General features: G+C 47.0%; 6 protein-coding genes across 6 annotated transcripts; 3 read left to right on the top strand and 3 right to left on the bottom strand.

Moving 5' to 3' along the window:
- Positions 1-525: 525 nt before the first annotated feature.
- On the bottom strand, positions 526-1,687 carry LY89DRAFT_675266 (uncharacterized protein; the record flags this gene model as incomplete). The annotated part of the gene is made up of 3 exons (XM_018213496.1): positions 526-879; positions 934-1,251; positions 1,364-1,687. 3 exons carry the CDS (start codon positions 1,685-1,687, stop codon positions 526-528), a joined length of 996 nt encoding a protein of 331 aa, XP_018064790.1.
- Positions 1,688-2,076: 389 nt separating this feature from the next.
- Positions 2,077-2,919, bottom strand: LY89DRAFT_700883 (uncharacterized protein; the record flags this gene model as incomplete). Its single annotated transcript, XM_018217152.1, has 1 exon — positions 2,077-2,919. One exon carries the CDS (start codon positions 2,917-2,919, stop codon positions 2,077-2,079), a length of 843 nt encoding a protein of 280 aa, XP_018064791.1.
- A 2,138-nt stretch (positions 2,920-5,057) lies between these two features.
- Positions 5,058-6,998, bottom strand: LY89DRAFT_656218 (Dihydropteroate synthase). The gene is made up of 3 exons (XM_018212371.1): positions 6,524-6,998; positions 6,188-6,396; positions 5,058-6,140 (listed from the first exon to the last, which is right to left on the bottom strand). Exons 1-3 carry the CDS (start codon positions 6,950-6,952, stop codon positions 5,135-5,137), a joined length of 1,644 nt encoding a protein of 547 aa, XP_018064792.1. The 5' UTR covers positions 6,953-6,998; the 3' UTR covers positions 5,058-5,134.
- Positions 6,999-7,144: 146 nt separating this feature from the next.
- LY89DRAFT_626976 (NPD-domain-containing protein) lies at positions 7,145-9,000 on the top strand. Its single transcript, XM_018211127.1, has 4 exons — positions 7,145-7,514; positions 7,569-7,830; positions 7,900-8,545; positions 8,595-9,000. The coding sequence occupies exons 1-4, from the start codon at positions 7,502-7,504 to the stop codon at positions 8,739-8,741; spliced, it is 1,068 nt and encodes a 355-aa protein (XP_018064793.1). The 5' UTR covers positions 7,145-7,501; the 3' UTR covers positions 8,742-9,000.
- Positions 9,001-9,231: 231 nt separating this feature from the next.
- On the top strand, positions 9,232-10,842 carry LY89DRAFT_723646 (short-chain dehydrogenase/reductase-like protein SDR). The gene is made up of 3 exons (XM_018218834.1): positions 9,232-9,548; positions 9,608-10,120; positions 10,170-10,842. The coding sequence occupies exons 1-3, from the start codon at positions 9,494-9,496 to the stop codon at positions 10,502-10,504; spliced, it is 903 nt and encodes a 300-aa protein (XP_018064794.1). The 5' UTR covers positions 9,232-9,493; the 3' UTR covers positions 10,505-10,842.
- Positions 10,843-10,957: 115 nt separating this feature from the next.
- Positions 10,958-12,019, top strand: LY89DRAFT_626981 (uncharacterized protein; the record flags this gene model as incomplete). The annotated part of the gene is made up of 2 exons (XM_018211128.1): positions 10,958-11,499; positions 11,558-12,019. Coding segments are annotated over exons 1-2 (828 nt in total), but the record flags the coding sequence as incomplete, so codon positions are not given.
- Between the last annotated feature and the right edge of the window lie 141 nt (positions 12,020-12,160).

The raw sequence follows: 12,160 nt of genomic DNA on the forward strand, positions 1-12,160 counted from the left end.
CAGAAAGTCGATTTATATGGCAATTTCCCCCGCGGGAGACTTACTATTGCCTGCTAGACTATCTAATTAGTAGATGTTCCTGAACTTTGAGACATATTGACCACTAGCTCTTCTGATTAGTGAATGGTTCTAAGACTTGGGGTATGATTTTGAAGGTCTTGTCTCCTTGTATATATTTATCAGAGAAATAAAAACAATGTTCTTATCGAATTAATCATTCACTGATATCACCGAGTATTTGTTCACAAACCGCTCGAACTATCCTAGCCTCTAGATTGTGGCATATCTTTGAATACAATTGCGATCAACGAAGTGAACTTGCCAGTGGAAAACCTTCCTCACCCATATATCCATCGTCCTTGTTCTCCAGAGATCAGCTTCTGCTGGCAAAGCAATAGTGTCGGCCTTTCTAGAGTTTTCACAACATTCGAGATATCACGATGACGGGAAAACCCCATAAAGACTACTTCATTTCTGAATAAAACGAGCTGGGGGACAAGAGATTCCATTCTATTTTTACTACACCTAGTACGGAAAGTTTCCCCGGCATTCGTTTCCGACACTCCAACGACAAAATGCGCATCTACAATCCGGCTTCCTGATTCTTGCTGCTGCGGCTTCTCGTTCCAGCCTCGCTTCCTCTTGAGCCCACTTCTCGTCTGCTTCCTGCTCGAATTCTGCTACAGTTTTTGGAGTGTCATGGTCGAACTCCTCATACTCAATAAAGTATGGGCAATACTCTTTGTCCGGCTCCTCCTCGTCTTCCGAATCGGTATCAACTGCCAGGTTATATGGTTGGCAGAGTTTCCAGCATAGTTTGCAGTATGGACCTAGTTGAACGCCTTCACGACGGGGTTCTCCGCAGTCGCAAGTGTACTCCTAGCAAAATTGTTAGCTACTCAGTAGTAAATTAAAAGAACGAACGACCCTCACATCGTAGAGTCGTGCTCCTCGCTCTTGAACAATCTGGAAGCCGTCTTCCGTTGTGTTCGGCCTTGCCATGTCGTCCATAACTCCTGGCATGCACTCTTTGCAGTACGCCCCGAAGTCCCAGCCGTGATGTTGACCAAATAGCACATCATCACATTCGCAGTATCCATCATCCAGTTGAATATCGGTGCTACATTCCTCGCAGGGGAATCTGACACGCTTGGCAGCTAGAGATCTATGACGAGCATGCATATGGGACTCGTCGTTATTTTCAGGTTCGTCGATCCTCGTGCAGGCGTCTAGTAGAGAGTAGCAACAGCTCTGAGAAGCAATTAGTAGAGACACGATTTGTTGACTAAAAATTAAACTGGAGACGTCTTCTGGTGAGAAATAGGTATCCGTTCTCGCTTCCTCAATGCGATGGGACTCTTACCTTGCAAGTTCTCTTCTCACACGAAAAGCATCTGCTCTTTTCGTCCATGTTGCGCCCACAATCGCAAACAGACAACTCCATCAGCTTTTCATTCTCTTCTTCTGAGTATTCCAGCTCCGGGTATAGTAGCTTGGTATCTGCCATCACATGGAAAACCATTGGTGTAGTCATCGAAGGAGCCATCAGACTAAAGGCTTCCATGACTCCATCCATTGTGGATGGGTGTGGTGCAGATGTATTGCCGGTCAGGCCAAAGTCTATGATCTCGAGGTATCTTAAGACTTTACTGTAGTTCGCGGTCTCGATGTCGTGTTGTTGAGACATGATGAATTGATATGTTCTGGGTTTTAAAATTGTGTTTACGAAGGTTGATATTTCGAGAGGTTGTCGCAAGATGGTTATGAAAATTCGAAATATTTATATGAATGAGTCGCTTGAGATTTTCAGAAACTTGCGATGCACGCTTAAAGCCTTCTCAATTGGGATAGCACAACTTCCCTACGTAAATATCTCCTATATGGTTGGCCATGATAGCGGAAAGCTTTAAATATTTACAAGAAGGTCGTCGAAATAAGGAAATTAGCGTCTTTCTTCGAAGCCAGATACCCTTAGTGAACGAGTCAACTTTCTCACGAACTCGGAAAACAAGACTCTATACAACAGTCCATGGCCGGATCCTGTGCCGCAGGATCTTCCAGATAAAATGAAACGCCTCAAAGCTTGCAAGGTTTTCCGCCACAGACAGTCATCGTGTGAACATATCGTAGCTTGCCTCCTTCGAGCCGAAATTCGTGGCTATCCGCTGCCATCATCATATGCTCCCACACACAGAAGATGCTTACAGAACCCATAGATTCGTCAACAACATAGCGTCGATGAGTATTTGGAGCTTGTGTATGGTTGGACGGAATACCAGGCTTGCAAGAATCGGTCGGCTTTCCCGACCCAGTGTACGCCGAACCTTCAAGTCGAGTGCAAGGTGTACCCCAAGGTACAGCGTCAGAGGCAGTAGCATTGCTCCACATATCCAAGTAAGCATCTCCAGCAGCTTGAATCACTGTTCGACTGTCGCGAGCGGACAGTGGAATAGGATCCCATTTCTCCTCGAGCACGTGTTGTAATGTCTTACTCGCGTTGAAAAGCCACGAGTTGGTGGTGGACGCAATGGAGTCGATCATTGTAACTTGCATGTCAGTCCCGTGGTGAATCTGAGTGCCAATCACATACGGATTTGCTGAATCTGTGATGACCAATTCGGTATACGAAGCGCACGATGTTGTGTCGAGATTGGTGCGGCGGTGGTCGATTTTCAGAGCTTTGCTTAGAACACCATTATGAACGTTCATCACATTGTTGTTTTCTTGATAAGTCCAATTTCCAGCAAGGGAGCTCTGAAGTGGATCAAGCTGTCCCGCCGTTTGAGCAGCAACATAAGCATCTGCTGCATTCATGAGCGATGTTTGATTGCATGATGCCATTAGCTCTGGTGCAGGAAGTGAGGCAGCAATTGGCGTAATTGCGAGGAGAACCGCGCATGACTCCAAGTATGAAGGCATCATCTTCGGACGACCGAGCTCACGAGGCGCGGAAGACTCGTTTGAGATGGTCGAAATGTTTGGTTGTAATGTGTGTTAATGCCTGGAGAACTAGTTCTCTGGGCTATTGCAATCGTGTGGGGAAAAGGAGGTTAGTGAAGTATATTATCATTCATCCTCAACAGAATAAATACAGACAATGTCTATCTTCGGAAGTGAAGCAAGTTCTTTGTCCTCGCAAATGCCGTGCCGAGGACCTGAATAGTCAATATATCCAATTAAGCCTGTGAGAACGACAGGCCACGGTGGTCGGCAATATCTGTACTCCGCACTTCTTAATATATTATTAGTGGATCGACAGCCGATTTGCCTCTACTATCTACCTGGCTCCTACCTGGCTCATAGAGAATGATAATATCAACAGCCATGAGCACAAATTGTCCGTCGCTTGCCGAAGTAAGGTCCACGCCAGGCCTAGCGCCTTCGCTTAAAAAGGGGTAAATGTAGAATGCAGCTAATTTCAGAGTTGAGTTTTGGGATGTAAAAAGTGTGGTGGCCGGCTTCAGACAGGATTTCAGTGCGACTTCCGAAGTGTTTTCCGGAGTAGAGCGGCATAGAGACTTATTATTCTTCAGGAAGAAAGTTCACATGGCGAATCCCTGGTAAAGGGAATAAGCTTTCGGAATTGGAGAGAGCGTAACTCGACGCTCACCTCTAGCACGAATCTTACGTTATATTATCACAAGATGTTTATCTTCGATACATCACTGAAGTCATATGATTCATTCTCCGATTTTGCTAAATGACAAGCAATTAAGACATCGTTTGCAAGCAACTGACGCATAAACAGAATCTACCCAGCTCGCAATCATGGTCATCAGGATATGCACACGGCTCCCATATGGCGAGTTTATTCTCAACATGGTATTGCGAGACACAGTCCGGATCTCTACAGTTCCCGGAGATGCTCCTTCCCGGAACAGAACACCTGCAGTCCTGTAGAGAGTTGCGTTAGTGAAGCTACTGAAACTTTTTTTACAACATTATAAACAAATTCGAATATCAATAGAGGCATGAAAAGTAGGAATGTGATATTTTGTGAGTACGTGAGGCACAATAGCAGAAGTCACTGGAGATACAACAACGTACCGTGCAAAGTTGCTTATCGCAGCTGAAACATCGAAGCATTTCATCGAACTCATGTTGTTTGCCTGAAGTTCGGCAGATGGCCAGTGACACCGATCGTAGCTCATCCATGTAGCCAGTGTCGTCGGTAACTAGACCAGTACACTTGAGTACCAGCAGTAAGTAGCTCCAGGAGCTTCTCCTGCAGATCCATTCGACCAGGCCGCTGATTTCTTCGGTGCCAGTATCCTCTTCGTCGAGGTCATTGGAAATGTTCGGCACTGGCGCTGGCGCCATGTCGGACTCATGAGATGAGCCTGACGATACTGTAGGTGCGGAGGTGCTGGAATTACTTTCGTCAAAGATGGAGTGATGAGCTGTAGAGGGATCGATGTCGGCGTCATTCTCATCTTGACATTCGATATCCCCTTTCTCAATGAACGACCGAATTGCGCGTAAGGACAGGATGATTCTGCGCATATCTCCCGGTTGAATCTTCTCCGTAGCAACCATGATGTTTCTCGATCCTTTCTCTGGGAAAAAGTGTTCGTATGTTTGTTGACAGAATATTGTGAAATCATGCGCTTGATGAAATATTTGATCCAAGGTATGCTGTTGGCTTAGTGGATCTCGCGCTAATAAATCAATGAGCTAAAGATAGTAGAGGTGAATAAGGCTTCCTAAATCTATCTAGCATCTCAAAACAATACAAGGGATGAAATGTGCCAGAGTAAACTTATCAAGGCTGAGAACTGCGCAGGATATTTTAAGACATCGAGCACGCCATAGAATCTTGATTAGAAGCAAGATGGATGGTGCGACTTCCTAACACCTTCTCGAGAAAAAAGTGGCTAGGCTATATATGATAGTGAGGCCTCAGGGCCAGGAATATTTCGAGAGTCAGATATCATGCTGTCATAGCAGCTGTGATGACATATTTCACAGTTATCCCATACTCTAACGCATATTCGATACAAGGTCATAAGCAAGGTACAAGGTGACAACGAGGGCCAGCAAACAGCAAACGCGAGAGAGGCAAGCAGAATACGAGACAACTACAAGAGTCAACAAGATCTTCAATATTATACATATCTATTCATCGATGGAAGGCTCACACCCGCCAGATAGCATCGGACATCTTGGCCAGCTGAGCCATCGGTCCCACATCATGTACACGAACAATATCAGCACCGCCCTGAATCGCAGCCGCCACAGTTGCAGCCGTACCCCACGTCCTATTCTCAGCCTTCTTCACTGCGGTGATATGACCGATGAACCTCTTCCTACTCGAGCCGAGCAGCCACGGCAATCCTCTCAGGCCTGGCCAGTCCCGCAACTCGTCCATACGTCGAAGAATCTCTAGATTCTGGTCGATAGTCTTGGCAAATCCAATACCAGGGTCAAGAATGATCCGCCAGCGCCGAATACCTGCTTCTTCAGCAGCTGCTACACGTTCGAGCAGTTCCTGCGCGATGGTTGGGATTAACCCATGAGGGCTATAGTCAGTCAAGGTGTTCATGGTTGCTGGAGTTCCTCGCATATGCATTAAACATATCGTCTTGCCAAGACGGCCTACTGTCGGGAGCATCTCAGGATCTAAGGTCCCAGCAGCGACATCGTTGATGACCTCTGCTCCAGCATTGATTGCAGCCTCTGCTACACGGGCTCGATAAGTGTCAACACTGATCAGGGGACACTTTGGGCCTTTGAAAACCGTCTTCAGAAGCTCGATGGTTGGAACCACACGCGAAATTTCTTCTTGTTCGGTGACTTCTGGAGCACCAGGCGCGGTGGACTGACCTCCGATGTCAATAATCGTAGCTCCAGCTTCCACGCACTCAGCGAGTCGCCGAGCTAAATCATATTCCGAAGATTGCATACGGACTACTGCAGAATTCTTGAAGTGCAAGCCTCCGTCCGAGAAAGAGTCTGGCGTGATGTTGAAGATTGCCATGACATGAGTCTTGCGATTACTTTGCAAAGCACGTATGGGTGCAATGTGCTGAGCGAGTGGAGTGAGCGTTGATAGAGGTGTATTGGAAGGTGGTAGAGCGTTGAGGTAATCCACTGTCCCTTTCCAAGGTGAAGCTGAATTTAATGTCTGTGCTGGTATCAATCTGGAGAACAGTTAGCACGTGATTAAATCTCCGAACGTTGGATTCACTCTGCTAGGGGTCGAAGAACGAATTCGCGTTCCAGCATAGCGGCGTGAGGGACCGTCAGACGTTCATGACTTATAACTTGGTCCTCATAAAGCAAGATATCGAGATCGATATTTCGAGGACCCTTGTCAATGATTTTATGCCGACCAAGATCATTCTCAATACCTTGAAGTGCGTCAAGAAGAGCAAGAGGCTCAAGTGTTGTCTCTACCTGTCAAACTTAGTAATCTTCCCATGATGATTTATGTTACTTCAAAAAGCTCCCCGCTATACATCATACATTATATATCATGTTCCATCCTTCAAGAAAAGCTGGAAGAAAAGTCGCCATGGCTCACCTCACAAGCCCCATTGATGAAGCTGCCCTGCTCAGTGACGTACATGGGCTCAGTCTCCCATAAAGAGCTCGTTCGCTTCACTCTGATGCCTCTTCTCGTCATCTCATTGCAAGCTTTCTCGATCCAATCAACCCGGTCTCCGAGGTTGCTTCCAAGCGCAATATACGCCGTACGTTTCTTTGCTCCATCCTCATTTGACTTCGAGGTGACGAGAGGATGGCGGTCAGAGACAGAATTTGGTCTCAGAGTATGCTGGGTCCATTGGCTTGGGCTTACGCCCTCTTTCGAAGTCGATCGATGTCTCTGTCCTGGAAAAGGAGAGAAAAGCTTGCTCGCACCGAATATCCGGATGGAAAAGCCACTGCTTCTGCTATGACTGGCGTTCACCGCACTACCTCTGATCCGTAATGTCTTCATCGACGTCAACATGGGTCTTCCAAGGTCATGGCAAGCATTTGTGGGCAGCTATACGATGAATTGACATTTTTGGAGATATGAACAGATTATGCAAGTTTGACTCTAGCCATAAGCGGAAAGCATAAGATTGTACATTTTATGCACGCTAAGCTAAAAACGATATCTGACTTCTTCTTGTCCAACATACAGGCACAAAACAAACATCAACTTCTGTGCCCTTTTCGGCGCACCCAAGAACTTATATCCTCGTGATTCTCCACCCGATTGCTCTCATCCTTCGTGTTTGCAAATGTTTATCCAAGCCAGCATATTCCTCAGCTGATCAGAAATCAGCGTGCCGAGGCAGTTCCCCAGATTACAGGGTAGTTCAGCGCTAGTGGGAGTCGGAGACCCGAGGAGGTTCTCCTCCACTGTTGTCTCCTCATAAATCCCCTCCGCATTCTTTCTTACCTTTCCATTTTCTCTCTATCTCTTACTTTGATCAAACATTTGTCTGCCTGTTGACCATTGATTGTATCTCTGCCAGAACAACTCTTCCGCGACAAACAACAGATCAATACGATGGCTTCACCTCGTAAGTATCACATGCCAGTACAATCATCTCTTCCCAGACTGACAATCATCGCAGAGCAACTTCGTACTACGGTCACCGATCTTCTCAAGATCAATCATCCAGTTCTGCTTGCTGGCATGAACGTCGCGGCTGGCCCCAAGCTTGCAGCAGCAGTGACCAATGCAGGAGGTCTCGGCGTCATCGGAGGAGTTGGCTACACACCAGACATGCTCCGCGAGCAGATCGCAGAACTCAAGTCCTTCCTCAAGGACAAGAATGCACCATTTGGCGTCGATCTCCTTCTGCCACAAGTCGGAGGAAGCGCACGGAAAACAAAGTAAGCATTCACATGCCGAGGCCCTTTTTTCTTTGATTACCGTTCAGCTGACATCGAATCCGCCCTCAGCTACGATTACACGAAAGGAAAGCTTAACGAATTAGTCGACATCATTATCGATTCGGGTGCCAAACTTTTCGTTTCCGCCGTCGGTGTTCCTCCTCAACATGTCGTCGATCGACTCCACAAAGCGGGCATTCTATATATGAACATGATCGGACACCCAAAGCACGTTAAGAAGTGCCTTGAACTCGGTGTCGATATCATTTGCGCACAAGGTGGTGAAGGCGGTGGACACACTGGCGATGTTCCCACAACTGTTTTGATCCCAGCTGTGGTGGATCTTGTTAAGGGAAAGACCAGCCCGATGACTGGCAAGCCCGTTCAGGTCATTGCGGCTGGTGGTATCTATAATGGACAAACAGTTGCTGCTGCTCTTATGCTTGGAGCTAGCGCTGTTTGGGTTGGTACCCGATTCATCTTGACAGATGAGGCTGGAGCACCAAAGGCGCATCAAGAGGCCGTCAGAACTGCCGGCCATGATGACAACGTCCGAACAATTATTTTCACTGGCAGACCTCTGCGAGTACGAAATAATGCCTATATCTCCAACTGGGAGGAGAACAGAGCTGCTGAGATTAAGGAGCTCACAAGCAAGGGTGTTATTCCAGTGGAGCATGATTTTGAAACATTGGGCGATGACATTGATGATGATGTATGACTTCTTTTCCCATCGATGCGATTGCTGGCTAACAAATAATTAGACTATGGATAACGCAAGACCATTCTTGATGGGCAAGGCCGCCGCCGTTGTGAACGAGAAGAAGAGCGCCAAAGCTGTTGTTGATGAGCTGGTCAGCGACGCTGTTGCATGGATCCACAAGGGTGAGAAGATGACCGCAAAGCTGTAGATGCTCTTGAGTCAAAAATTGGGAATGGCACTTGGTTATCATAATTCATGAGGGCTTGGGACATTGTATGAATTAGAATATTGCATGCTCTCGTCGCAACTTTTTGGAATGTCCTTCAATCCCTTGTCTGTTGGTTCCATAGTAGAGACTTGGCACATCCAATATGCAAGGGGAAATTCAGATCATTCAAATTGTGCTACATGGAGAACAATAGATAGTCCGTCTGTAGACGGGACAATTGAACGCGTGTATTGTGCGGAAACTTTACAGAAACTCCCCCCCATTAACGTATCTGGGTACAGTGCTCAAATGGAAGCAAGAAACGAACAGTCCGGTTTTGCAAAAGGCAGCCAATCTGAAGAACATAGGAGGCAGACTGTGCCTAGTAAAACGCCTTTGTGAGGCACAATTCAGCACGCTAGCTTTCTCGGAATCTTCAAACGCTGATTGGATGCCGAGCCTCAACATCCTTCTTACATGCAACTCTTAACGCAATCATTCTTCTATCTTCATGTACAATGCGTGCTCGATCTACAGGCCCAATGCAATATGCCATATGACTCACGCCGATTCAAAGGCACAGCCCTGGTGGCTAGAGCTGATGAGGAGCCATGTAAAATCTATAAAAACCCGACCTGCCCACGACTAAAGGCCACAGATCATCATCTTCTTCATCACTCAATTATCGAAAAGAAAGAACAGTCTCCATATTTCAACATCATTTCTCAATTATCATTTGACTATCTGTCAGTATGAATCCGGTCAACACCAAACCATACAACCTGCCCTCAGATGCGACTTGGTTGAGTAAGTTTCTCCTCGCCGGATCACTTGAAGTCAAGCAAATAACTAATATTTTCGAACAGTAACCGGATGCTCGTCAGGAATCGGCCGCGAGCTCGCCACGTTGATCGCAAACAAGCCGACCCAACGCTTGATAGCCACAGCACGCAAGCCTTGTGACCTCTCCTACCTCCCTGACGGAAATCCCAACATCTTGAAGCTCGCCTTGGACGTCACTTCCGTCGGCTCAGTCAACGAAGCTTTCACCGCTGCTTCCAAGCACTTTGGTGAAGACTTCCATCTCGATGTCGTGGTCAACAATGCCGGGTACTCACTGTCAGGTGACACTGAGGGTGCCACCGAGGAAGAGATGCATCAAGAGATGGAAACGCTGTTCTTTGGTACTGTGAGAGTTACCATGCCAGCTGTTGAAGTCATGCGTCAGCACAAAGAACATCGAGGCGGAGTCATCTTCAACATCTCATCGCTTGCTGGATTGGCTGGGTTCCCTGGTCACGCATTCTATCATGCTGGGAAGTTCGCCGTGGAAGGGTGGTCCGAGTCTGTGGCTAGAGAAATGCACCCGAATTGGAATAGTAAGTCCTTGCTTTTGCAATATTCATCTTCATTGCTTACCTTCCGTAGTCAATTTCTGCATCATCGAGCCAAGTGGTGTCAAGACGAACTTTGACGGCCACAGCAAAGCAAATATCAAACCTCATCCAGCTTACGCAGAACCCGATATGCCATCTCGCATACTCGAGAAGTACGTGAATATGGGCCTCAAGTCTGGAGTCGGTATGATTGAACCTTCTGCTATCGCCGAGGCTATTTTCACTATTGCTAGCCGTGGTGAGAAAGTCCCGCTCCGACTTCCCTTAGGTGCCACGGCTTGGAAGATGGCGAAAGCTAAGTTTGAGGGTTTTCTGAGCGAGTTGGATGCAGTCAAGGAGATAAGTGTCATAGGGAAAGATGTTTGAGAGTGCGTTTGATGTTTTTCTGGACGTTTACTTCTGGGTGTTCACCGAGACATCCAAGATGTCGAAGACCATCTAAAGTCAATTCATGACGTCAATAGTCTGAAAGAGGCTCTTGTCGCGCTCGTGCCTCGGAGAAGCAGTTTGAGGCTCACTCAATTCTACCATTTCCTTTTGCTGCTGCTTTTTACATCCCGTCTTCGGCTAGTCAGCCGCATGCGTATTGGTGGCGTATCGGCGTTCGCTCCTGTGCATGCTTTTTCCTCAACATTATCTGCCACAAACTTGAATATTAGTCTCTTAACCATCGATTCGTACCTAGAAAAATCTGTTTGAAAAGCAATGTATCTAAACTGCGAATGAATTCTTTTAACTCGCCCTATGGTAACCTTTGCCAAATTTCATGTAATTCTTCACGCTTCAGCCTCCATATCTGGGAGTCTAAGCTTTGTCTCAGTTAGTCCCAAAAGAGTAGCGCTAGTTAGCCATTCTCTGACATGACTGGCCCGTTTACAGCCACCAAGCCCCTGAACATCTCTGCAGGAAGAATGCAAATACAGCGACTTACCGAGGTGATAGCTATCTGTTATTGAAGTTTCCCATCTGTCTGTGGTCTTTTCTTCGAGTACAAAATGTTGTTCGTCTTTTCGCTCCTTGTGCTTCCAGCATTGGCCCAACGACCTAGTGATGCCTCACTTTGTGATTACTACGCAATCCAACAATTTGGAGTCAATACGACGACTACACAATTCAACTTAGTTCAAAGTATCCTCGCCCTCGCGTTTGCTGGCCCATCGGGACTTTCCAAAGTCTCATCTGATATTACGGGCATCTTCAATCCAGGAACATATCAATCCACCAATGTGGATCTCGGACCATGGTTCAATGGAAGTATCGACTCTACCAATGTGAACGGCCAAGCTTCTTCCGTGAATTGGATTGATGGAGGCTGGAAAGCTCCATTGACGGCATTCCTTGCTGGCAAGACGTCCAGTATCGTACTAGCAAACACAACGAACGAATAGTATGTATAAGAACTATCTCTTGTTGTGGCAGTCGCTAATTCATAGTAGTGAATTCTTCACCCATCAGTTCTCAGCCTTCAACAACCTCATCGGTTGCAGCGAGCCTGCCCCGGTGCCTCCTCAAATAACTCGAAACCTTGCATACGTTCACAAGTTCATGGACCTCAACCACACTGAGATTGGCCACTTCATCAATCAGATCACGCTCTCAGCCGCATACTTTGGGTTTGCAGAAGAAGACAGCGATGAGCTAAACACGCAAATGAACGCAGTATTCAACGTTCGCTGCTCACCGGCTGTTGGGACTCAACTGTACAGCCTGTGCCAAGACGAAACTTGTCCGCTTGCTCCAAATCCCAATTGCGCTGTCTATGCGGATCTGGGACCAAGTGGAATTATTTCTGCAGCGCCGACTGCGACAGCCGCACAGTTTACACCAACCATTGTCGTTACTACCGTTACGCCTTCCAGCACCTCAAAACCTACAGTCTCCACAACTCCTAGCTCTACTCCTGTACCATCTTCGGCACTTCCTGGAGGTGATATTGCCGGGATTGCAATTGGCGGCGCAGCTTTGACGTTCGCGTTCGTTCTAGCGCTGGTGTTCCTGCTGAAGAGGAGAAACAACAATATC

The sequence above is a fragment of the Mollisia scopiformis genome, assembly GCF_001500285.1.
Source record: "Mollisia scopiformis unplaced genomic scaffold LY89scaffold_26, whole genome shotgun sequence".
Taxonomy (NCBI): Eukaryota; Fungi; Ascomycota; class Leotiomycetes; order Helotiales; family Mollisiaceae; genus Mollisia; species Mollisia scopiformis.